At 38.3% G+C, this 27845-nt stretch overlaps 1 protein-coding gene across 1 annotated transcript in view; it reads left to right on the top strand.

The window, feature by feature from the left end:
- The window catches only part of ca10a (carbonic anhydrase Xa), a 352613-nt gene extending 331208 nt beyond the window's left edge, over positions 1 to 21405 (top strand). Inside the window, exons 5-9 of the mRNA XM_072373770.1 lie at positions 338 to 433; positions 8460 to 8532; positions 16118 to 16272; positions 16563 to 16737; positions 20436 to 21405. Coding sequence (XP_072229871.1) covers positions 338 to 433; positions 8460 to 8532; positions 16118 to 16272; positions 16563 to 16737; positions 20436 to 20458 — 522 coding nt within the window. The 3' untranslated portion in view covers positions 20459 to 21405. The remainder of the gene's footprint in view (positions 1 to 337; positions 434 to 8459; positions 8533 to 16117; positions 16273 to 16562; positions 16738 to 20435) is intronic.
- The last annotated feature ends 6440 nt before the right edge of the window (positions 21406 to 27845 follow it).

Genomic DNA, 27845 nt, shown 5'->3' with positions numbered 1-27845 from the left:
GAGTAGGCTGGCCTTGGATCAGATGATGACAGAATCCTTGCCTCTTTATGTCCTTCTTATTACTTCCATTCACATCCACACCAAGTATAAAGATGCTCTGAACATCAGCTCCTTCCATTACATTGACTATCTGAGAGAATCCTTGGAGAAGATTTGATACTGTATTGATTTTTCCCTTTTAACTCATCTAACATTATGTAGCCAGGAGAAAGGATTTATGCGTGCAAGGAAATCTTGATATGAGGCAACTGGATGATGTTCACAAGGTTTTCAGCTCAAAGTTTCATATTGATGATTATCTTTAGGTAATTCTGTCCACTTTTTCATTGTGTTTCAGGTTCAACTGATTCACTACAACCATGAGCTGTATACAAATTACACAGAGGCTGCTAAAAGCCCCAATGGACTGGTCATAGTGTCAATATTCATGAAGGTAAGTCTCTTACATACGTTTGATATCAGTGATTATCTGGGTTGTTTTCATTAACAGATAACAGAGTTTATGTTGACACGACTCAGCCCAGTAGTTGCTACCATGACATATATTATTTGGAAATCCATCAGCATTGCTTTGGTTTGGAGTTTTGTAAATTAAAGTGAATTTCAAGAAACTCGGCCTTATTTATCTGTTTTTTAATCTTTACAAGACAGCTACAGTGCACTGGTGGAACATGTAGTGCAAATGGAACAGGACTTCATCATGTTCAGTACAGGCAAAACTCAATTACAGGCAGACCAAGTGTCCGTTCAAGTGTAGCAACTCTCATTCGATCAGTGTTCTTTCCTCTTAGATTTGTTCCCTTTAGGGCTGTGAAACCTTCTGTGGCTGCAGTTAGATTTAAATTAATAACCCTTTAGATCTATTTTGTGCAGTCTCTTCGACTCCTGTCCAACAAGAACGTATTGATGAATTGTAAAGGAAACATTACACTGACACAGGAAGTATTTTAGTATTTTAGTACTTCCTGTGTCAGTGTAATGTTTCAGTGTAATGTTTCATGTTACTTTAGTTTATTACGTGGTGGCAAGAAAAAAAATAATCATCTTCCTTTCAACAAGAAAAGTAAGAAATGTATTTACCCTCAGACATGTAAGACTTATACTGAAAGCACAGTATAATTTAACCAAAATGTCAGCTGTGGAGAGGGTCCACTGAAAGGGGAGAGCGGCAGTCGATGAAAATCGAGGTTTATCCAACTTATTCTCATTCAGAACTCATCACATTTCTTGAAGAATAAAAGCGCTAGGTTAAGTTAAGGAAAACATGATAAGACATTAGAATACTCAATAAAATAGATTCTATTGTCAACTCATTCTTATGGCGCCATGTCCCACAACTATTACGTTACCAGCTAAAAAAGACCCTGCGCGTTAAAAAATTCCACATTAAGGGTATCCTGTACATTGAAAACTATCAAGTGTCAGTATGGGATTAACTTATAGTGAGGGAAGGTTGAACTTTTTTAATGTCTTTTTGGTAGTGGTGATATATAAACTGCTAAATTAGCAATGCCAAATTATTAAGGAAATTGTTTTCCTTAAGATTTATGTTTAACAAAGGTAGTTTAGTCGTTCTCAGAAAAATGAATGAATTTTGAGAATTTATCCACTTGAGAGAGAATACAATTGTCATGATACACATGTTATAATGTGATGGTTTAGTAAATATAATAGTAAAATCCCACCAGTGCCTTATCAAACAGACTTGTCAGGCCTTGCCTAGACTTGCATGGAAAACAGAACCCCTTTTTAAAAAACAAAAAAAACAAATGTATTACACTGCTCTTTTAAGCTGTAGTGAAAATGCAAATAACAAAGACCTGAAGGAGGTTTAAGTTTCTGGCCAAGTTCCCAGCCAAAAGCAAAGCCTGCTTTTCAACACAGATATTTATTGTCCAGCCTTTACTCAAAATCTGATACTACACTCTAAAAGTCCTCACGACAAGTAAAATTCAGCATAAATTCTTCTTAACAAATGGTTGAGATGTCACTTCACGGTAAAAGTGAAAAAAAAAAATGAAAAAGCAATAGTGTAACATATTCTCACTTTCAGAATTACATACCTTAACTGAGTGGTAGAGATGTCTCAGGACAAAGATACACTAAAACATCATCTACCAAATGGTAGAGCAGGATATTAAGAAATTTAACTGTTGAGTAACTGTAAATCAAAACATCAATTCTTATATGTTTATGTGCAAAAACCTCCATGTGTAAAGTAATTAAAGGAGTCAACTAAATGTTGTCAAGTAGAAAGTAGCATGAAATGAACATGCTCAAGTAAAACAACTCAAATTTGTATGGTGTTTAGTTAAAAGCTTTGAAATATTTAATTAAAGCTTGAACATGATTTGCTTTTGACTGTCAGATCAGTCAGTGTGCAAAGTCTGGAGAACTAAGGCCAATCAGATTGCCCAAATTGAAACAAATAATGGAAATGTCCTTGGGCAAAGCACTGAACACGTAATGCGTCCATCATTCTGTGCAGACTAAGAACTGCTACATTAGTGTATGTGTATGTAAATAGGTGAATATGTCTTGTACTGTAAACACACTCTGAGTGGTCAACTAGCCAAATGGTAAATGGACTGTACTTGTATAGAGCTTTTCTAGTCTAGCTGACCACTCAAAGCGCTTCTAACACTACATGCCACATTCACCCACTCACACACACTCATACAGCACGTCTTAAGTCTATACATAACTACGTGCTTTCTAACCATTCATACACACATTCATACACCAAAAGAAGCACAATATAAATTGTCCATTTATCAAAATAGAATATTTATGTACACAGTAGTGCCGCTCACATGCCAGGAGATTTTAAAGTTGCCTTATTTCCTCTTAAAATAATATGACAGTACCTTATTGATTAAATCAGAAGGAACCAAATTATGTAAGCTATGGATATAAATGACCTGGCCTCCAACCAAAAACAACAAAGAATTACCAGCAGTGCTCCTAGCCGTCCACTCTCCTGCTTCTTCTGAGTATATTTGCCAAAAATCTTCTAAATGTTCATATCAAGAACTCACAATTCACAAACAATTAGCAATCCAATTATCCAGCAGAGCAAAACAATGTGTTCCTTGGATTTGTGTCAGTGCTGAGCACCACTGTTTGGCTGATGGCAATACTCCACTGTCTCTTTGTTGTTTTTCGAAATGTCTCCATCTTGAATGAGAAGCTGAGAGATCAGAGAAGCAGCCAGCGTCCTCGCCACTGTGAGCACAAAGGCTGAAAAGTTCAGCTGCTAACTGCTAATGAGCTCCCCAATGTCAATGGGCCCATCAGTCAGTCTTGAAGAGACAGAAAAAATGATGACCTAGGTCAACCCTCCTTGACTTGCCCCCTTCAACAAGAGAGTGTGTGGGAGGAAAATGTGAGAGATGAGCCGAGCTTTGGAAGTAAAGTGCTGCAGGTGTGGCTGCTGTGTGTGACAGCCTGAGGAAATGACCCTGGAACAGCTATGTGCAGCACTGCACTGCTGTATCGTGAAGCTGTCACAGTAAAAAAAAGTGCATAGTGAAATTATAAAAGTACTAATAATCCAATTTGAGTTCAGTAACATTTTTCATGCAGCCCAAATACTTTAAAGGCAGATTAAAATGGCTATTAAAATGGACATAGAAAACTGCTGGAATGAATTACGAATTATAAGACTGTTTTAAAAGTAAAAGAGTTTGCTTGGCCAAAGAAAACGCAGTAGAAATTCAAAGATTTAAGAAATCCCAAAACTGGGAAGGATTTTTGGTTTGATTAGATACGGTAAAAAGGGAAATATCTCAATATGAAAGACACAAGCAGAATACCAGTATTTAATTGTTTTGATCCTTTGACCCTAAGGCAACTCTGCATTAGAAACATAAAATGATTATATGATGACAGTGCTGGAGAAAAACTGACCCGTGGTCTAACAAATCATAATTAAAAATTCTGATTTTTTTTTCAATTAATGAATGCTCTCTCATCTCGGCTAAAATGAAGAGGTATTTAAATTTTGTTTATTTCAGGGCAATTTAAAGAGACAATAAGCAAGTTTAATCTCCATTTTCCAGATTTATGCATGCTTTTTCAGCAGTCAGAAGGGGAAAATATTTCTTTCATCTTTGTCTAAACAATTTGCCACCCTCTTTGACAACAGTTTTGAGCCAATGTCATGCTATGTAATTTTGAGGTGTTCGAACAATAGTGCTCCATCTTCCATTTTCATGTCATACCTTGATCCCTCTTTTTGGATAAACACATGATGCATCACTCCATAAAAGTCAGTCTAAATACAATTTTTATTAATGCTCACGTTTAAAAATAACCTAAGAGGCATGCTTTTAAAAGAAATCATGCTTCAACACCTGCTGCCCACTCAAACACCCACCCCACTGCAGTCTGTTTCTTTCTTTTTCCTAAGTGTTTCTTCACTCCCACTGTGTTAAGCATGTATAACCCAGTAATTTTCTTCACAGAGCAATTAAGTGGTAATTAGCCAAATCTTTTGTGGAGCACAAGCTAATTTTTCTCACTTTTCAGTGACTCACGCCTTTTTTAGTCCTTGTCAGATTTTCAATCTTATTGCTGCAACTCAGAATGCCAGGAAGAGTGCCTGGTGTGTCGAGTCATGAGGGACCATTGAGAACAGCACATGGTGGCTGCAGACAGTAACCAGACACTGACATAGGGTTTTATGTTCAGGACAGGGCTTTGTCACGCCCTTTTTTGTTCTTTATGGGCAAGAAATATCTGAACTTTTTAAACGTGTTTTGTTCCAGATCAGCATTCAGTCCAAATCTGTTCTTTTTTCTCACACTTAATATGAGGACATTTTTGGAAAAGAAGAGACAGAATAACTGAATCCCCACAGGTGGTTCTTTAGAAATAATGATAAAAATTAGAGAAATGGAGAGCAGGAAAGCCGGTGAGTAGCACAAGTGGCTGTTAAGGAATAATGCCAAGCAGAGAACAGGGAAAAGGTCAGAGACTAAGTAATTTCCTTACAGTGAGGGGAGGGGGGAAAGGAGCACATCTCTTTTTAATCACTTCGCCCTAAGACATCTCGACAGAGTTGTGAGGTCCACCAAGCATGATTTAGTGATAGATAGAGTGGGGAGGAACGAAGAAAAGAGGAAGCAAAGGACCTGGGGGTGGACATGAAGCACAAGGTGCTTCCTTCGGTTATTATCAAGCGTGTTTGAGAGTTAGAAGCTGCTGTCAGATTTAACTGAGCAATGCAGTCAATCAAGCAGAGTTGAGAAATAAAGATGCTCTACAGTGTTCGGAGTTGTGGGACAAAGTTCACTAAGTTTTCTATTGTTAAAATCTTTGTGGTCCTCAACAGTGATCACAGTGTTGGTTTCTGTTATTTACTTTGCAAATCAGAGGACTGGATGATCCTGTAGACTGTCCTACACTGGGTAATACTATGTGGAATCATCCTACATTGGATGCTCATATGTAAAATCAAGTGATACATAGGATTAGACGATCCTACTTATTGAGCTGAACAAGGCATTGGATTGGATGATTGTCCATCTTGCAAGAAATGGGCCACATTGTTTAAGTCAGCATCATAATATCAGTTAACTTTTATGTATCAGTGCAAAAATTGCATATAACGTGTCATGAAAAATTATGGCAATGAATGATGCTGTTTTATTTGTTGAAGATTATGAAATTGTGTCAAACAGATTTGCTTGAATTTGAAAGGTTCGATATTAGATATGTTTTTCAATATTTTATAATATGTTATGATAAATCTTATATTAAAGCATAATACCAAACATATGTTCTGAGCAAGCTGCACTTTTTACATGTTATTTCTTTTCTGACCCAATTTTTCTTTAGCCTAAGTGCTTCAGTGCTGCAAGACGGCACACTGTGTGACAACTAAGAAGAATATCAGAGCATATATAGGCCACAGGAGGATAATGCAGGATATCAAAGTGAAGCAAACACTATCTATCCTAAAATATTTTGAGATAAAACATTAAGAAGATAAAACAATTCTAGAGAATAAGAACAGCACTCAAATAGTAAAACCAAAATGCAGGAGTGTCAAACAAAGTGCAAGGATATTCAAAGTGAACTGCTGGCCAAATTAGCCTGTTTGGATTCTTAGGAGTGTGATGGAAGTGGCAATAAATAAAAGCTTGAGTTGGTTTTACACTGACAGGCTCTGTAACTGGTAAATGGTCAAATTCAGAGAGCAGGATGTGAGAGGAGTCATCAAGGATCTTATGAGTTAGTCCAAGCACAGTACCTTCACAAATGGTTCACAGAAAAGGATAGGATAGGATTTTTATTGCGTTGTCAGTTTCGAGTTTTTGCTGAGCAATAACAGTTTGGCACCAAACTGCCAAGCGAAATCTAATCATACTTTCTGGCTTAGCAATATAAAATATCCCCATGATGTCAATACTTGCATCAAACAGTCCGAGTCTGTGTAAGAATTGCAGCCTCTGAGCTAATTTATCACACACACTGTGGACATGTGCACTCTATTTCAAATACAGGCAAGCTGAATGCCTAATAATAATAAATGGTGCACAACTGTTCAATAGAATTATCACTGATCATAACCAGGTAATGCACTTTCTATTTTCTGGGCTAAAATATAATCTCTTTGTTCTTTGTAACATTAAAAATGAGAGGGTTGACTGTCATACCAGATTTTGTAAATATCAATTTTATGCAGATACACTGAGAAGCAGAGATCCCTGTGCAGAAAACTTTTCACTGTACCACCTAAAAAGTTCATTTTTCATATTAATCTTCTATGCCTCTGGTAGACTGGTAATCAAGAGATTTACCAAAATATTATTTCTGGTAACATTGTAGTTCAAAAATCTATTTGTCCTCTAATGGCTTGACTCGTCTCCAAGCCAAAGCCCACAGTGCCAGTGTTCTCATTATAGTTTTTTTTTTTTTTTTTAATGATACTTGAAAAGAGAAATTAAAGAAAGAGTGTGAGTAAAATTTTGTGCTTGTGCATGTGTGTCAATTACATGCCAAAGGTTTTACATGAATTGTGTATGGTAACAGGGGAAGGGGGCCACAACCACACCCCACCCAGAGATTAGGAGCAGACAGAAAAAGGCCCCCAGACCCGGCCCACCAGTAACCCCCTTGAGGCAAAAAAGAAAGAAACCAGGCCAGGGCGTGAGCCGAGTGCGCGACCAAGAGCCCAACATGCCTAAGGACCACACCTCCATCCAGCAAAGGCTACCCTGCCCGAGTGGACTGGGCCACCCCCAGCAGGCCAACACCCGCCCTGGCGTCCAAGCAAAAGCTGCCCTGGGAATCAGATACACTCGCCAGCGAGTGTAGCAGGGAGTAGCAGGAGGGGAGGGAAGGCGAGCAACCCCACCCCCTGGGAGGGTGCAGGACAGGCGGGCCACAATACAATAAGCTCCGAACTCAGGCCCAACAGTGGACAACGACGCTCATGATACAAGGACACAGAGACACACTCACACAGACAAAAGAAGGCAAACAATTCTTAAAGCATTTTTCAGTTAATCTCAATGAAATTCAAAAGTTATATGATAAGAAAGAAGCCTGTGTGGTCTCAGCGGACAAGTAATGCCTCTAAACCACAGCTTAGAAGAAGAAACAACCTATTTGGATGGGCTAAGAACATCAGCATTTTACAGTGGGTGATAGAAAAAGACCAAGAAGTGCTAACTGTCTTGACTTAATAGGCCAATTCCCAACATGACAAGAAAGTCTTTGGTACGTTGTCAGGTCATAGAGAGTCTATGCAGCTCAACTGCTGCTATTTGAAAGTAAAAGTGTGACAAAACTACAAAGATATTCTAAAACTCATGGTTTGCTTTCAGTGATCCAGCTTGTCATTCAAATTGCTCAACTGATATTATCACTTTCAATGAAAAACAGAAGAGAAATGTCTTTACTTGTGCTCTCAGACTGTATAAATGGTATTGTATCTGTTGGTTGGAAATAGATAAAATGTGGGTTTTAATAGACAAGAAATCGTAAACATGCAGCCGTGTAAAACTGTGGTGATCCTGCCACCTTCGCCTCTGATAAAATTAAACTTGTTTTTCTACATTATAGAGTCAGGACTGAAACACAATGCATTTACTGTTTACAAATATGGATCGTGTAATGGGTTCAAAGCAGTGTGTGTCTTTGAGATGTTTTTCATGGTTTCTTTAAAACAGTGGGAGCCTTTGTTTTCCAGAAGGCAACACAGCAGCAGAAGATGGTGGAGAAGCTCTTGACTGGAAAAAAAATACATTAGTGTGTTTCAACATTTCACAGGCATTAAAGATAATAGATTAAAAAACACATTGGCATTATCTTTACGAGTACTGTCCTGAGTAGATTAAATTTTGGGTAGATTAAATTGAGTTTAATTTTAGCTCGGCTCTCAATTAATTATGTGACAGTTTAACCCCACCCTTTTTGTTTTCTCTTCTCTCTCTGTCTCTTTAATCCAGATTGCTGAGACATCAAACTCCTTCCTGAATCGAATGCTGAACAGAGACACCATCACGAGAATAACATATAAAAGTAAGTGGGTGCAGTTATCTAAATGTCAAAACTAGGGATACACGCTATTGGATCTTTGGACGATATCCGATATGCTGATATTTTACAACTCGATAAGCGATAACCAATACCAATATTTTCTGAAAATGATTCCTTTTGTAAAAAAATTCCTTCTTCTAAAAAAAATTATTCAACTTGCTTTTTGTATGACATGTCAAATTAATGTATTTATTAGACTTTTGTTTTGAAACAAAGCAAGTAAGATATTTGCATCCTATCCTACTTAAAACTTGGTTAATGTTCTTCCTGAGACAATCAAAACAAACAAATGGTCATTTTCACAAATGACAAAGTACATAACCTCTATTCACAAAGAACATGTGAAAAGTGCATTGTACAACTGTACAGTGATTTAACACAAATTAAACAGTGAACTCTTTGACAGTAAATGTACCTCAATTAGTAGCCAGTTGTCCTCAACAGACAGTTGCTTAAATTCAAAATTAACTGAAAACAGAAGCCCAATATGTGGGTACAGTCTTAAAATGATCAACTCAAATCTCAATTAAATCTGCTCTGTGCAAACAAAATCAAAAGGGTAAAAACTATTTTTAGCCTCTGTCCTTTGTCACAACATAGCCCTCTTATTTGGGCTCAGTCTTCACTGCACTATTCTATTTACTTCAAAGATTGCGTAACAGAGAAGGTGATGTGCAAAAAGGAAAAAAGTGTTAAACAACATGTGCTCCATGTTAACAACAGCTTCAGTCCCCAGTGTCAACACAGCCTGCCCTTAAAGTCCATTGAACAAGGCTGAACGACTGACATATGTAGGTCTAGTCTGTAAATCCAGTGTGAGAGGCAGGTTTTTTTGGACAGAAATGAGCCTCTCTGCTTTTCCGCAAGCAATGCTTTTTTTCTTTTACTTTATGACATGGGCGACAGCACTGAACAACCATTCACTGTCAGCACTAGGTAGTTGTATGCTACATGAGGACGAGCTGAGAAACGGGCCTGGTTGGATTTCTAGTTCTCCAAAGGACTGGCAGCTCAGGGAATGGTGGGTTCACCCAGGTATATGTGTACATTTTTATGAAAAAAAAAACAACAAGAAAGCAGAAATCCTCTTGTAAGCACTAACAGCAGAACAGACAGCTTTAGCCCAGTTTTAATTTAGCCCAGTTTTTATTTATAACATTTTTATTTTTAATATTTAATCTTAAATGTCGAGCAATAGTTACATATAGAGCTGGTAATTTATATTCAGTAACAACCATATGTATAGCACTTTAAGTTACATTAAATGAAAAGTGCTACACAGAGTTAATTATTATTATGACTCACCTGTGATGTTGTCTCGCTTGTGGAGGCATTTTTAGGGAATCTTCGATGATTTTGTTGTACATGTCTGGCAGTGTTCCAGTTTGGGCCTTGTTCTTTGGAGGGAGGTCTCCCGTACTGGTATCTCCATGCTCACCACCATCTTTGACGCTGCTATCCATTTCATTGGCAGCGTTCAGTTGCAGGTTTGTGTGCGCCATCCTTCCTTTCTCTGTCGAAATAACGATCTTTGAATCGTGCATCCAGCATGGTTGCAGTGACATAAAGAGCTCTGCTTTGCACACCATCAAAGTGAGCACGGACAGCTTCCAATAGAGTACTTTTGGCTGTTTGCACACCACTGTCTGACTGACTTCTCCTACTAAGCAACAGAATTGGTGCCACCACCGCTGACATGACCTCTGAAGGTGAGAGGCCTGTGCAGAACTGATCTCTCTGGTCAGTTGCTCAAGGGGCACAAGCCGGGTGATGATATTTTTAAGAAGTCCCTGATTTGCTGTCAGAGTCACTGGGAGGTCAGAATCAGCAGCAGGTGCGTATGCAAAGCCAACTTTTGCTCCACCAGGCCCTGCATCATATAAAAAGTTCAATTCCACCTGGTGGAAACGTCTTGTTGTTGCTATTTAATGGGCATCCCATCTTCAAATTAACTGCAGGCAAGTTGTGAATACTTGCCATTTTCTTTGCCATGGCCACAACATCCGCGATGCTGCGCTGATATAGCACACCTTCATTCACTGCAAGCTAAAAGCTGTGTGCCATGCAAGGCAAACTTGACACACCCAACTCCATCATCACCTTAGTCATGGTGCGTTGTCTCTCACCACAACATGCACATGCTCGTAGAAGTGGAAAATCCCAAAGAAAAACATAATTCTTTGGGATTTTCCACTTTCGAGTATGCCTTCAAAAGCATTTGCAATCATAGCTGCAGTTTGGGATCCTGAAGGACAGCCTTTTTAAGTTGAAAGTCTTTGCCTATCGATTGTGCCGTAAGGCTCAGCATGCTAAGTTGTAGTTTATGCTTCTCCGTCATTTCAACGACGTAGCTACATGTACCTATGACGTGCTCCTCCAAAAAATTCTACACGTCGCGTAGACGCGGGCCGTAAGGGCTGTGATTGGTCCGCTCAGAACGTAATTTCCAGCAGTTGCCTTTTCTGGTCTTAATGACTGTATACACGAAGAAGCTCGTTGACATTCGAAATTATCAAAAATGCTCAGTGTAGTCCAAAATTCTACAAAATCCAATGTCTTCAACAAATGAAAGCAGCTGGTTTTCCAGAGTGATGCCTTTTGCCCACGGGTGGTTGCGGCTGTATTTCCTGGCTTTACCCAAGGCTTGTAGAAGAGACTCCTGGTGAGGTTTTGTTTCACCACCTGTTTCTCGTTTTTTTCCTTGCTGCCATAAACTCATCGTAACGGTCGGGATGAAGGTTCTTGATATGGTTAATTAAATTTACAGCGTTCAAATACTTAGTTTTGACTCCTCCTTGCATCACTAATGCTCAGCAGTCATTGCAAATAGCAATTTTGCTATCTAGTTACAACAGTTCCACACCGCTGACATTTTGAGTTCTACCTTTCTCTGGCTGCCAGTCTTAGATCAGGTAGGCGCATGTGACGTCATAACACCACGCTGCAGGGCTGATCCTCAGGGGTTCATCACAAAAACGGTGCCTGTTATTTTATTGGTTAATTATATCGGTGGAATGGCCGATGTCCGATGATTAATTTTAAAGCCAATATTGGCCGATACCTATAACGTGCCAATAATATTGTGAATATCTAGTCAAAATATCTCCAAAGCAAAACGTTGTACAACACACTATTTATTTAATTAAATGGTTCATGATTTTAACCAGAGGTGGACAAAAGCTGCTTGTAACCTCTAGCCAGAAGCAGTTTGTTGAAATAACGACTGTTGGTAAAAAATGTGGGTGCTAAATAGCTATTTAAGCTAACGATTTTAAGATGACTTGACTGAAAAACCCCTTCTACAGCTTGGTGTCACCCTGCAGTGCTTTATGGTTGCTTGACATTTTTGTGGGCTTTTGTCTGTGTGGCCTCTTCAACATGGTAAAAAATTCATGTGTATAGCTGTACATGTGCAGGACTCACATGGAGATTTTTGTTATGACAGTTGCAACATTTAACAACTGTAAGGGGATCCAAAGAGCAAAATATTTACCAACTTCTGTAGTATTATTTCAATGTTTCAAGCTGTTTCATTTTTAAAAACAGGTCATGCAGATTTCAAAACTGATTTCTTAGTTTTTTTCAAAATACAGTTGCTGGTTACAGATAAGACACGATGCTTACAACACAGAGACTGAAGACAAGACAAATAGGCTTTACATGCTTGGACAAGAGAGTTTTGATTAATTCTTATAGAGCTGTCAACTCAGAGGGAGACTTGTGCAACTGACACTTTTTTCTGGTACTCCACATATCCATGAAAAAAAAGATGCTTACATGGAAAGACAAGACAGAGTAGCACAGCACAACAACCACTGTAGAACAATCAGGAGAAGTGAGATATATCCACAAATCTATTTTATTGCAATTTATTCCAGTCATGCTGCTCAGAGTCCTCTGGCAGCAGCAAAGTCTCTTCCTCTCATCTCACAGTGCACAGCAGGCAAAAATGAGAGGAAGTTACTATGGTAACAGAGACGCTTTGTGTCTGTCACTCTGAGGTTCTTTTACACCCCACCAAATATGTCTCTTTTGAAGTTTGCTCACACATTTTGATACATAACCAGGCCACCATGATGCATTTAAGGAAAATTCTTTAAAATTACACTTACTCTAGATAACTAAGATTGTAAAGACAATCTCTCTTGCAAAATGTTTTCTTCAGCTTGGTTTCAACATTATCCTTATTAAGACATCTAACAGTAGCAGAAAAGTCTGATACAGCCTTTTAGCAGATCTGAAAGCTGCTACATGTCTTGCATTGGTGAAATGAATATCCTACCACGCTTGCTACCAAATTTTTTTCTCAATGAATTTCGATTAGATATTTTTTGTTTTATCATTATTATTGGGAGCTAACATACACCTTTACTAAGCTTCCAAATATTCTATAAGTTTTAAAATTAAATGGTGTTTTTCTTTTCAAAATAGCAAAACACTGTGCTGACAAACTGCAATGACGTGGCCTGTGTGTTTTCTTTTATTTTTGTCAAAATTATTTGAACTAATATGCCAGCTGTTTTCCTAATTATACTGTGTATGCTGTGTGAAGGCGGTGAGAACAAGCGTGATCATTTTAGAAGATTGAATACAGTTTTTGACTTAGGTAACCCAAATAATCATTGTTTCTGTTATTAAGACTTCTCAGTGTAACATGAGGATTCACAGTTTGGATTCTTTTTAGCAGACATTTTGACATGCCATCACAGGGCATGCTAATGCTAAATAATGGCTGCATTCAACCTTGGGTACAGTCCGGGTGTTGTGTGTGTTCACTGTCAAGGTTTACTGGAACACCCAAATGAGCTTTCATTTTCAGCAAGTGTGGTGCATTATATATGTGCTTGTCATGCTGTGATTAAGATCTATAGAAAGCTTACAGCGCATAGCTACAATCATTGTTATGCATTTGCATCTTATCCCAACAGAGTGCCTTTAATATTTATCTTTGAATTTTTTTTTTTGTTTTAGGAACCCCATTGTCTTTTTTTCTATACCTCTGACATCAGGCACTAATACTTTAAGCTCGCTTTACTACAAACTCTCTTATAATTTGATAGATTCAGTCTGATAACATTGAAAGTCAAAGAAAGGCCAAGTGGTTTCTTGATTTTAATCTATTAATCTGTGTGTGTAGGAAAATAATCAGGCAGTGAAATCTTTGGACATGAAGCTGGAGAGGGATGCTATTACATATGCAAAGTGTGGGGGGAAAAAAAGAAAAAAATCTGCTGAAACAGGGCAAACATATTTCAGCATGAACATCCATCATAGAAGTGACTTGACACTACATTTAATCTCAGTATCCAGTTCTCCTTAATGGCACAGAGAACTAAAGTTCTGTATCTTTGAATAGATAACACTGAAGAGGTCATATACGTTTACTGGTTTACTGAGTAAAACACAAAGTTGGCAACACTGGTTTTAATACACATTTATTCAAGCACCATTATTTTATTTCAAAATGCTAAATGAAGAGTTGCTGAAGGTTGGGACGGAGAAATGGCTACATGGGGAACTTGTGAGGTTGTGGTGCAGCAGAAGTAGACAGCTGCTCTCAGGAGATCTCCCTCTGCCAATACAGCGATTGCCTGAGGCTATGTTGAAAAAAGAGACAAATAATTGGATTAATGGGGGAGGGAGCACTTTTAACCACACTGACCCCTTCTAGCTGGGAGGAGCCTCAGAGGACTTGGGTGGAGCTGGAGGTTGCCCGCTGGAGTTGTTGTGTTGTGTGTAAGGTGATTTCTTCAGGTCCAGCTGGATAAGCTGGAGAGGAGCATAAATTCAGACAGCTGTCAAAACTCTGTCAGATACACTAGCTCATACATATGACTCTAGAAACACATGCAGACACAGTCATACACCACCCACATGCTCGTGGGTCCTTAGGCTTCTTACAGCCAATAATGCTGCCAGCCTAATGTCTTTTTAAAAAGTACACATGTGCAGACATTCAAACACTAAGATGTATTCACACCATCAAGAGGGAAATGTTTATGATTTATTTCAACCACACATCAAAGATTTATGACTGCTATTCAGCTGTTGTTTATAACGAAGAGATGTGGTGAGGCTCACAGATTTTATCATGCTTATTATTCTTTTGATAAATAAATCTTCCTTTGTTGCATACAGTTACAAAAATAGGTAGTTGGTGTTTGATAGTGATGCAGCTAAATTAGCACGAAGTGGTCCACTACAGTAACCTTATCACTGTAGGCAGTCTATTTGTCAGTGGAGGCCCTGAGGATGACAAGCTCCTGGGAGCGATCTACTGAAGTATGAAGAGAGAGATGGAGAGAGTCACAGTCTGTCCAATTAGTGTTCTGGCAGTGAAAACAGTGGATAAAAGAGGTTTTGTGCTGCAACACCAACAGTCTGTCATTCACAGAGCTGTAGATGTTATGTGAAAGAGGTGAGAAAATGAGTTTTAAAAGATGAGCTGAGTGTGCGATGAGTTGTGAGGAGGATGTATTCAGTCTACTTCCAAACATTATAATGCTTAGCTCTTGGTGAGTAGACCGAGTGTGATGGAGAGAGTCAAAGCAGAGAACATGTTATAATGGGATCAGACCAACTGCATGTCCTGTCCATGCATCAATGTTGATGACCCATAAATATTTAACAGAGCCGCATTATTTCAGATTGTGAAAGTGTTGTTTTCACATACTGAGTCACAGTGTGTGGAGGTGTGCATCATCCAAGGAGAGAATTTGTTCTGAAGAATCAGAAACAGTGGAAACTACCACAAAGATGTACCCTTTGTTTCTCTGTGGACAGATTTTACTTCAATAAGAATCATGTGAGAAGATCAAATCCACCTATGATCAGAAAGCTGATTTATTTGAGTCATATTGTCAAAAATACTAACGCCCAGCTACCGGAGAGCACGAGCCACTGCATTTCTAGTGCAAGTCCCAAGCCTGAATAAATGGTAAGGGTTGCATCAGGAAGGGCATCATAAAACATGTGCCAAATCGATGTTGCAAGATTGACTCGCTGTGGTAACCCCTGATAAAAGGAGAGGCCGAAAGAAGAAGAAGAAGACGACATTGTCAAAAATACTGTTTCAGTTGTTTTCTCTCTAAATCCACTATTTAAAAAAATTCATTGCATCTGAAGGATATATTAAAATATAACACTTTTTCCATTTGTTCTCAGTCCTTTGGACCCCAATATATAGTACCAGTCAAGGGTTTGGACACATTCACTTTTGATGAGCAGGTGTGTCCCAACCTTTGGTTGGTATTGTGTGTTGGTATAAACATATTATAAACACACATGATAATAATAATAAATTCAGGCCTGTTTCTAATAAGGGCATGGTACTGAGAGCAACTGAAGTAAATAAGGGCCTTGGCCTTTATTTAAGGAAATACTTTAAACTACAGTTACACAACCAAATAGCTGTCAATAATCTGAAAATATGATTTGTACTACAAACAATTTGGAGAGAAAAAAAAAAACTTTTGTTCAATGATAACGTTTTTTTTTTCATACAACTTTTCTATAACTACAATACATTAAATCTCAATTTCTTTTTCATGTCCTATTCTTTCTGCAGATGATGCATACCTTCTAACTGGACTAAACATCGAGGAGATTTACCCTGAAACAAGTAGTTTTATCACATATGATGGATCGATGACTATCCCTCCGTGCTTTGAGACCGCCACGTGGATCCTGATGAACAAGCCAGTGTACCTTACACGCATGCAGGTAATCAGCCATCAACCCATACCTGAGACACTGCTCGCAGAACCCACTCGGGCTAATCTGTCTCAGACAAGGACGCTCTCTATCAATATTTTTTTTTTTCCCTGTGAAACATGTCAGCTCACCACAGAAGCTTTCACTCAAATTTTCTTTTGTCTAATCCTTTGCATATTTATATCTGGAAAATAAGTCTGTGGAGCAGAAAGCATAGCTCACATTTACATTCTGCCTCTGCCTTCTTCCCTCTGTGGCCCTCTTACTCTCTCTGTCCCTTCTCCAAACTTTTACAATAGATGCACTCCTTGCGGCTGCTGAGCCAGAATCAGCCATCTCAGATCTTCCTGAGTATGAGCGACAATGTTCGTCCAGTCCAGCCACTGAACAACCGCTGCATCCGTACCAACATCAACTTCAGCATGCAGGGCAAAGACTGCCCCAACAACAGGGCTCAGAAGCTCCAGTACCGGGGTAAAAACTTCTACCATATTACCTCACCAATTTTAACTTTGACATCCATAGATTCGTCATGATAAACGTACTGAATCATACCATGCAGACACATCTATTTTCATCAGGCAACATATAATATTTTTGATATATAGAACTAAAGCCATGACATTGCTTCCAGACTAGAACCCTTCACTACCTTCTGGGACATAGTGCTATTTCACATAGAAAAGCTACCAGTTTATAGAGCAGACTCTTCGAGTCCTTCCTTTAAATAAAGAAAAAGTATTTAGTGATTGTTCAGATTTTCTGTCAAAATATTAGCTTATGCACAGCTTTAGGCCTTCAAAGAGTGTTTGAAAACAGCCAACATAACATTATCAATACGTAACTATCTGTTTCTGTCCTGATTATCTTCACACAAGGCTGTATAGTATACAGGCTTTGGGTTAATCTGTTTTAAGTAGTCAATCAGCATTTAGTAGCCCTGATGCTGTCCTTGTCTGAGCATATCATTAATTTGGCTTCACATTTTTTTTAATTAAACCATTTATTTTTTAAATCTGAAGGGGCTTTTCCTCAGAATGTAGACATTTGATCTGTTCTGTTACTTTTTCCATTCAGTAGTTTTTGTTCTGTTCATGATCCCAGAGCTCAAATCAACAAATGAAACAGACTCAATTTTCTCTACTTCACAGATCAACAGTTCAATTTTACATTTGGTCAAACTGCGCTTCTTCTTTGCTGTTGTTTTCACTGTCATGTCTGTTGAGTTATGGGTCAAACTATAATTTGATATGCAAATGCTCATTAGGATGGTTACTACAGTGGAAATGAGGTGTGTGCACATATGTATAGTTTCAAGTTGGTTGAGATTTTAAAAAAGAGAACCGTATGTGTGCATGGCTTTATAAATATAGTGAAAAGAATGTGTATAAATATTTTCTTTATTAAAAACCCAAGCCACATACACCTCTTTAGTAAAGTGTATATATATATAAAGCTTGTTTTCAGACCCAGTCCAGTGCCTGAACCAACTAAAGTATAATACTGCCTTCCTTCCTATGACTTTTTAAAAAACTAGTATCACACAGCAGCTGCAGGATCAATACTGTCTCAGACTTTTAGGAGGTTGTATGTGCAGAATGCTCATACAGCAAAACGTGTGCATTATTTTATTATTAACATCTTTTGATATATCTTTGTGATCTCACATAGCCAAAATAAAGGCTTTTCAACACAGAAAACAGCTCAGCTGCAGAACAACAGTCTCTATAGTGAAATAAATGGGAACAAAGTAGTCACGCTAAAGATAAATGCAACATCTTCAGTGTTCACCATTTTATTTTTGTAATCTGTACAAATCTCCTCTAGAGAACCACAATATTTCTCTGGTGTATCAAGTGGATTATTACAGTTTAGCTACAGCATTATAATGGCACTCTACAAGCACAATGTTGTCCATCATGGCTAAGCAAGTAAAATGGCCATCTTCCAACCAGAGAGTCGGCACATCAATCCCTCGGGCATTCATGTGTCTTTTGGCAAGACACTGAACCCCAAGTTGCCCCTAATATGTTCATTAGTGTGTGACAATAGGATAAAAAGCACACTATACTATGCATACTATATACAAAACAAATATATAGTGAAAAGCATTGTGTGAATGGTGACTGAAAATGATGTGTAAAGTACTTAACAAAATGTAGAAAAGGTTAAAAGGGTAGTATATAAGTTTATAACATTGACATTGTTGAAAAATGTATTATTACTTTTATTTTTATTATCTTTATTACACTGTTACAGGCCCTGCAGCTACTGATCTAATTGTTAACATTGACAGGGAACTGACTACATTTTGTTTTGATCATTATGATCAATTATTTCTAATCAAATTCACTCTCAGTTTCTAGAAAGGAATATCACTCACTACCGTCAACAAAACTTGCAACCAATTGAAAAAAACAAGACAGGAAGACAGTAAGACAGTGGCAGCATCAGAGCACCTGTTCTGACTGACAGATCTGACATTTAGGAGGCTGAAATTAGACTTGTCACAACTCCCTGCAACCTACAGTGGCATCACAGTCTGCCTCTTCATCGCTACTGTTTCAACCAATATATCTGAGTAACTGCTGCACAGAATTCTAGATTCCATCCCTTGAGTGCAAAATATGTTTAAGGCAAAAGGCAGCCTCAGTGCCTTCTACTCATTGTAGAGTTTACTGTACTGTGAACAAACACAAACCATGACTGTTGTTTCACTACATCTCTGTCTATCTTGCTCTGCTTCTTGTAATAGCCCTACTTCCCTTAAAAGACAGAATTCTTATTCTGTTCAGCAGATGCGAAGGAGATTTCAAAGCTCCCCATCCACCGTTCAGCCCCTTGATTGTCACAAATACACACTCTGGATACTGTCAGAGAGGCAACAGAAGGGACAAAAGCAGCTCTGCTTTTTTGATTGTTTGGAGATTTAAAGAACTTTAAGATTAATTGGTTTTGGTACGGCAACAGTGTCTCATTAAATGGGGAAAACTGTCTTTTTTCTAGGATTTGTGTATGGTCAGGAACAGGTGATCATCAATACTGCTAAATGGACTGACTCCAGTCCTGACTGGACTCCAGAATTGGAGTATTCATTAGAATTTCGAAAACAAAAAATATTTAATCTCAAATGTTTCAGGTCCTGATCTATAGACAGCATGTAATCATTTGGGGGAGTAATAAAATAATCCTCCAGCAACTGAACCTTTTAACACATTCAGGCCATAATATGGGGTGAGTTAAAATTCTGCTGCCCCATTTAGAAGCAACTAACAACTAACCAGCCTGCAACCATGTTGATCAATCTGTAGCGGTGGCCCAACACAATTAAACTTGAGCATTGAACTAAAGTGGAATTGTTTGGGATCATGTAAATACAACTAGGAACATCAGCATTCAGTGGCCTGAATATGAGCCAATTGAATATTCTGCCAGGAATTCTACATGACAGCAAACGACATTAGTCCAACATATAATCTGACCAACTATCCATCGTTTAAAGGCAAGAGAACTTGCATTTCAGAAAGTGTAAACCATTTTGAGATGCCTATACATCAGTAGCTGTATATTTTTACTTTCTAAAAAAGTGTAAACATGACAAAGCAAGTAGGTTGCTACACACACGTGACGCTCATGTGAAAAAGAACTTCAATCTTCTTCCAATTTTAAGATTTTACGCCTTCTGAATTGATTGAACTTTTTTGAATTGAAAAAATTGAAAACATTTTTTAAACTTTTTAAGTACGAAAGTAAATCTGATTGTGATGAAACACTCCAATAAATCCATTTTCCCACAAAAATGCCAGCTTCCTCTTCATCAAATTACAGTGTTTACTCATGCTCTTGACACCTCTGCATATTAGGTGTAATTTTCTGTTAGAGCTGCCACTTGAAAAATAATGGCAACTGTTCACACCCTCACTCCAGAACCCCTCCACCAGTCACACCCATATGCATTCTCTCCATTTATTCAAGCACCATCCCTTTAAAATTGCACATTACGGCTGAAAAATAAATGTGGTGCAGGGTGAGGTAGGGGGAATATTGTCAGAGAACAGCTGATCTATGAGGCTGGGACACATTGTATTTGATATATACAAAACACTGTATTTATATGTGCCATGTCTAAGTAAATCATTATTTTGATATTCTGGTGTCCTTCTCTTTTCCAGTGAACGAATGGTTGCTAAAATAGTATTCCTTGGATGAGTGAGGAGAGGAAGAGGATGTCAAAGATGGAGAGCGTAAACAAGACAAGGGAGAGGAAGAGGAGAGTGAGGAGAATGGAGGAAAGAAATGTGAAAAATGATCTTAAGGCTGTATCTCATCTAAGATTCTTTCACAGCATTGTATAAAGAACAACACTGGACATTATTGAAACGAAGGAACTTGCAATCAAAGAGACTCTTTTCATACATTGACAACTGTTTAAACAACTCAGTCTACCATATGCCGACAAGCCCTTTCCCACACTGTATGACTGCATCTATATAGACATTTTGATACCAATACATTTTGGGAGAAAACAAAACAAACTAAAAAAAGACACTTGGAAAGCAACTTAAAAAAATGTGGAAACATTTATTTCTTTGCCTCTCAAACCAACAGGACAATGTCAGGTCTTTGAAGCCTTTGTACATAAACGATTTTGCCATCAGTGGGAAAATCTAAGGACTAAGTCACTGCCCCCACCCCACCGGTCAAGACAAAGCAGTAAGCAAGACGTTTCATTACACTCACCAACAAGGCATGTACGCAGCAAAAGCAAAAGAAGGAACACAGCCTTACCTTGTCATTTTCCAAAACTGAAGTTACGTCACAGAAGAAAAGCAAATGTTTGCAGGCTTTGTTACAGCCTCAGAGCAGCCAATGTGTTGGCCTCATTTGTACATATTATTATTATTATCATCAATACTGCAGAAAATGAATATGTAAAGAACATGTAATGAGTTAACATTAAAAAGATATATAAAGATGATTAAAAAAAAAGACAGAGTTAAGAATTTTAACCAGCTTGACACACCTTGAAATCTGGAGCAGTTCTTAGTCCGAGCTGATGCCTTTTTTCTGTTTTATTGTTTACAATGGTCATACACTGTGTTTGAGTAATGTTATCAGCCCAATAAATGTGTCTGGAAAGTTCACTTTGGAAAATACTTCACTATATAATGATCTAAATTACTGTATCTGTATCTGTTTTGTACTGTTCCATATTAAATGTGTTGATCTGTCAATATTCTCCCATAGAGGCATGCTCACTAACACCAAGAGAAACCATTGCTCACATATCTTAGTGTTGCTGCTGATGGTACAGATGCAGCATTGCAGTCTGGAGCATATCAGCCACACACAGTGGAGGAACTGTCAGGGTTTCAGTCATAGATTATGTTGTGAAATGGGGAAGCAACTTGGTAAGACACATGACTGGCAAGGTGGTTTGGGGATCCTATTTTTAATAAAAATCAGATTTCTGCATTTTTATACCATCTAGCCTCTTGGCTAATGTAGGCAGGTACAGATGACCACAGTGTACACAGAAGGAGAAACAGTTCCATCACACATAGCATCCACAGAATCTGGGTTTTTTTCAAAACACATTCTGTATAAAACATTACAACTCTATGAAAACATATTTAATGTCATTATCTCGAGAGGCAAGGTTTAACAATTTTTGAATAGTGTAATTTTAAAGTTTGCAAAAGAACTTTGTTAAGCAAGTACATAAATGTACCCATTAGAAATATGACAGACATGAAAATTTCAGAATTGTATTTCAGAACCCTCAAATTAGTTTTTTCAATTTCTGATAGTTATGAATCAGACCCATTTTTTAATGTATTGCATTTCTCCATCACATAAACTCACTTTTCAACAAGAACATTAAAAGAACAAAGCGTAAGATTCAAGTGATTAAAGGTGAAAAACATGTATCCAGGAGTAGAGAAAAAAATGGCAGCACCGCATCAAGGTTAAAGTTCCGAGGGACAGGCTAGGACCAGGGGACCCTGAGGAGGGTGATAAAGGGTGGGTGGCTGCAGCTGGCATGACATATCCAGAGTCATAAATCATGAATAAAGAATAAAAATGAATAATGTGGTTTTAGTAGCAGCTCGCCATTGCCTGCTGATGACCCGTCTAAATGACTGACTGGACTTTTATACTTTTAGCTAATTTATTGATTGAGCCAAAAAAAAGTTGATTTAACATACACTTGTACATTGTTTTAAGCTCTATTTTCAGTCAGTGATTACAAACCGTTAATGATCCTTCTGCAGGTTCATCAACAGAAACCTCGTTATGACTTTTATTTCCTGGCTGTCTGATCATTTTCTCTGCGTTTCAAGGCACTGTCCTTGCCTGGAAACAAAAAAACTAGGTCCCAGTCCAGCCCGCAACCAATAGAACCTGACGGACTGATTTTATTGGCTGTAATAATTTATATTCATATACTGATATACTGAAGTTTATTGGCTAACTCAAAGTAATGGTATGATTTTGGGGACTTTAATGTAGGATTACAGTTATCGTATTATACAGTTTTCAAACACATAATATACATATACAAAACGTGGGGGTTGGAAAAACATAAGCTTGCAGCCCCTCTTTGAATAATGGAGATACGATTCCTCCACTTGCGCCATTGATCAGGCACCTAGGCATACAGACTATATAATACAACACCAAGTCAGAAAAAGTTGGAAAGGTATGGTAAATTCAAATGATGAAAAAGAAAAACATTGACTTTTAGTCATACAGACAGTATGAATCCAACCAATGTCAAGGTTTGTCACATCAACTTTATTTAATTTGTCAATAAACATCCATTCTTGCATTTTGGGCTGCAATACATTCCAAAAAAAGTTTAGACTGGGGTACTGGGATCATTTTAGGCTTGTAATGAGGTAAGAAATATATACAGTATATATCAATGTTGCTGTGTTGGAATGAGCAGAAACTAACAGGAGACGCAGCTTTGGTGTCAAAGCTAAGCCGATTAGTTTCTCCCAGAATTTAAAGGCCAGAATAAATTATTGTTCCAATTTGGTTGATTGATGTTATAGTCAGCGGCTCTAGATTGAGTTTAATTTAATTTCCAACAGTGTGAACCTGAGAAATATCTCAGGTTCCTCAAAGAAAGATTGGAAGGAATTTGCTTATTTATCCCTGTACAGTGCAGAATATCATTTAACCATTCAAAGAATCTGGAGGAATTTCAGTGTGTTAAGGGAGCAAGCTGATGGTGTACACCCGTGATCTCTGTTCCCTCTGACAGCACTGCATCAAGAAACATAATTTTACCAATAGCTGAAAGAACCAATTGGACAAGGGATTATTGTGAAACTACTTTGTCAAGAACTGCAATACTGTGCAAAAAATATTATATAAAAAATATTTTTCTGTACTTGGGGCTGCACGGTGGTGTGGTGGTTAGCACCATCACCTCACACCAAGAGGGTTCCAGGTTCAATCCCTGCCTGGTGCCTTTCTGTGTAGAGTTTGCATGTTCTCCCCGTGCATGTGTGGGTTTTCTCTGGGTACTCCGGCTTCCTCCCACCATCCAAAAACATGCATGTCAGGTTAATTGGTGACTCCAAATTGTCCATAGGAGTGAGTGTGAGCGTGCATGGTTGTTTGTCTCTATGTGGCCCTGTGATGGACTGGCGACCTGTCCAGGGTGTACCCTGCCTGTCGCCCGATGACTGCTGGGATAGGCTCCAGCCCACCCGCTACCCGACCGACGGACTGTCGGTATAGAAAATGGATGGATGGATTTTTCTGTACTTTTCCAACTTTATTTTAATTTGTTTTCAACATTTGCAATATGAATACAAGGTGTAATACAGTGATAGTTTCAGCAATGGTAGAGGCTAAAGACACCTGATAATCCTGAGGCAATTCACAGGTGGAATTCAGATGATGAGAATCTGAGATGTTTCATCCCTATCAGTAATTCTCTACCTGTATTTCAAGAAGATAGAAAGAAAATATGAATCAGAGGATACAGAGACTCCACGGCCTGCTGAAGGAGGAACTGTTTCATCTAAAGTTGAAACAAAAGTTACAGCTGTTGATGATTATGATGATATCTCTCTTTTGTCCAGTGGCCACAATTTTATCTATAAACTATTTAAGAAGTCCAGCATCATGAAGACAAGAACCAACCTGCAGCTGAAACTGATTTTCAGATCAGAATATTCTGATGATTCAGAATCCTGCATCAGAGAGCTGCCATTTCAAGAGAACTGGACTGTTTATTTTATGAAATGCCTGATAATCCTGATGTGATTTGCATAATGAAAATTGGATGTTCTGTAACTGGAATAAACATGGAGCTCAAAAAGAATTTGAACTCAGAAACATTGGAGAACTCAAAAAAGACATTCTGTCTGAAGACATATAGCAAGGTAACTGTTGTGTGACTGTGAGGGACTATTACTATGATTATGAACCAAAGTGTTACTTTGACAGTTATTCTAAACCCTGCTGTAAAAAGGAAATAATCACTGAATCAGAGGACACAGATATGAATAATTTATCCACTGAGATGACAGCTTGGGAGCCTCCTTCCATAAACTTTCACCAGATGGGGAACAGGACTGTCATGTCTGTTAGTTTTGTTTTGTTAAGTTCATGGTTAGTCTTTAGTTTTTGCCATGTTTTCCTTAGTTTCTCTTGCCCTGCCATCAGCCTCACTCACGTTACCTGTGCTTTTCCCCTCAGCTGCACTCCATCAGCAATCACCCTCCACAATATTTAGTTTCCAGGTTTTCTCATGCATTGCTTAATGTGACCACAGTTCAGACATTAAAATCGGGGACATTTTCAATGCAGCGGTGAAAAATCATTAAATACTATCATTATGAAAAAAAAATGCAGGGACAAGTACTTTTTCATGTATTTTAACTAGGGCTTATTTTTGCGTTAACTAATTAATTCATTATCGCCGACAGTTCTTTGTCTCCCATTAACAGTTTTTATTATTTATCATTTTTATTTTAAACGTCCGTTTCTCACTTGCTTTTATTTTGAAAAAGTCCATCGTGAGCGAGCCTAGTATGTTGCTTACCTCTGCGGCTCACAGGAAACAATCAGAGAAAAAAGGGAATGGCGGATAAATCGGGCTGAACAAACATGAAGAAGGTTATGGAACTTTTAGATGGCCATTTTCACTTCCATGTTCTTCCAGTCGACAGAGCCAAAGTTATTTGTTAGCACTGCAACATTGAATTGTCTTATCACAGGAGTACTTCAATCATATGACTGTACAGTTTCAATAAAAGTGCGTTATTTGCTACTATTGAATTCATTATTGAATGACAATTAATGCGATTAATTGTAAATGATCACAGGAAATCATGCAATTAACGCAATTAAAGAATTTAATATTTGCCCAGCCCTAATTTTAACTAGCTTTTATTACACAAAAGGTTGCAATTAAACAAATGGATGACATCACCAACCATCCATCCACTGAGGAAGACAAAAATATCAATATAAGTTAGGATGGATTTTTTGGTCAGAAGTTTCTACTCACAGCTGAATACTGAACTGATATTTATGACACAAAAGGTGGCAATAAAAAAAAAAAATGGGTGACATTACAGTTTTCTCCTCATTCATCCACCTCCACCTCAGGATCCTGGATAGAATAAGAGCAGAGGAGAATATGAGAAAAACATGTCATCACCTGGTAATCTCATGCCAATGTTAACGTTACAGCTTCACTAATGATGGATATGAAAACAGTGTCATAATGTTAACGTTCATTGACTATTATAACGTTACATTAGGTCTTCAATTCAGATAAACGATCATACTTACTTGAACGTTACATCACTTCACACACACTCACAGCCAAGTCTACTGCCAGTTCACACAAAATAAATAAGTTAATACACAACATACAATTTATCGCGGCCGCTGACTCCTTTTCTTTCGTTTTTGCCGCCTCTGATCGTTGTTGTTGACGCTGCTGCGTCTGTACGTCATACGACGTCTTCTCTGGCGATGCGTTAAATGGCTATATCATAATAACTGGTGTTTGAGTCTGTGTGCATTTCCTCCTATTCAGTGTCAAATCGGGGACAGTTTTGTTTGTTTTGTTTGTCCATATCAGGTATCTTCATGTTTTCACAGTCATAGTCAGGTTTTTTTTTTTGCAAAGTTTTTTCATAGTTCAGGTTTTTGTATTTCAGCTCAGCCACGCTTTTTGTTTTTTGTCTACAACAAATCAAGTTTTTCTTTGAAATATCTGCATCCGGGTCCTACCTTCTCCACCATGACACACTCCACTCCACTCTTATCCAGTATATATATATATATATAATGCTATATATAATGCTATATATAATATATAATAAAGTATATATATATATACTACAAATTGCTTTGGATGCAGTAACACTTTAATTTCAAGTATGGGCCAACATTTTATCTATTTTCACCTCTGTCATTTTACTTTTCCCTGCCTCTATGAAAGGGGTAGCTACAGATATGCGGGAGCCTGCCTCTGAGCCTGCCTCACTCTTGCAGTTGGAAATCAGATGGAAATTATTTATATAGTATGTTGCTAACATTATTACAATCAACAGGACCTGGAAGTTTTATGTTACAGAGCTCTTAGGTTATTTATTTTTTTCCCCTTTGTCCTGTCCAGCATTATGGCAGCAGAATTGTAGTCTGAATACCGTTTATGCCAAACAGATTTGCTTTGCCAAGGAAAACTTTATGAATCTAAAGCTCCCCTTGATGCCCATCAACTGCATATTTCTTTATTTTTGTTACAATATCCATCCATCCATCCATCATCTGCCGCTTATCCGGGGGTCGGGTCACGGGGGCAGCAGCTTGAGTAGAGAAACCCAGACGTCTCTGTCCCCGGCCACTTCATCCAGCTCTTCCGGGGGGACCCCGAGGCGTTCCCAGGCCAGCCGAGAGACATAGTCTCTCCCCTTGATGCCCATCAACTGCATATTTCTTTATTTTTGTTACAATACTTAACATGTAATTATGCCGAACCGGACAGGGAAAGAGGAAGAGCAAAGAAAAAGAAACAGAACAGAAACAGAAAGAAAAACCAGACAACCAGCTACTACACCTGTAAAAACAAAACAGACAACAATCCATGGCCTCTGAGGGGAATCCAGCCTTAGCGCCACCAGGAGCACCTGAAAGCAGACAAGCAGAGAAAAAACAAACACACAAACAAACAAAAACAAGCACAAGAAGCGGCAATCGCAGACAACACAACTGTGGATATAGATGACCTCAAACCACAGGATAACATATCAACTGCTTTGCAAGCTTGCTACTGGGCTAATAAATGTGTGTGTGTGTGTGTGTATGAACATGCAATACACATGGCACAAGTCCTACATGATAGCCATGCTTAGTTATGAGTGTATAAGTGTATAGGGGCACAATCTACCCAAATTGAGGGGCAGGCAACCTTGTAGGACTGGGAGCGCGGCCCTCTGGGCAGCCTACATACCCAAAGAGCCCTACCGACCAGATACCACTGAGTGCAACCACCCTTCAAGACCTAATGTGTGTGTGTGTGTGTCTGATAAGTACTAATGTCA

This window comes from Leuresthes tenuis, unplaced genomic scaffold (genome assembly GCF_036924035.1).
Source record: "Leuresthes tenuis unplaced genomic scaffold, fLeuTen1.0.hap1 SCAF_20, whole genome shotgun sequence".
NCBI classification, from domain to species: Eukaryota; Metazoa; Chordata; class Actinopteri; order Atheriniformes; family Atherinopsidae; genus Leuresthes; species Leuresthes tenuis.
This window is presented reverse-complemented; position numbering and strand designations above follow the sequence as displayed.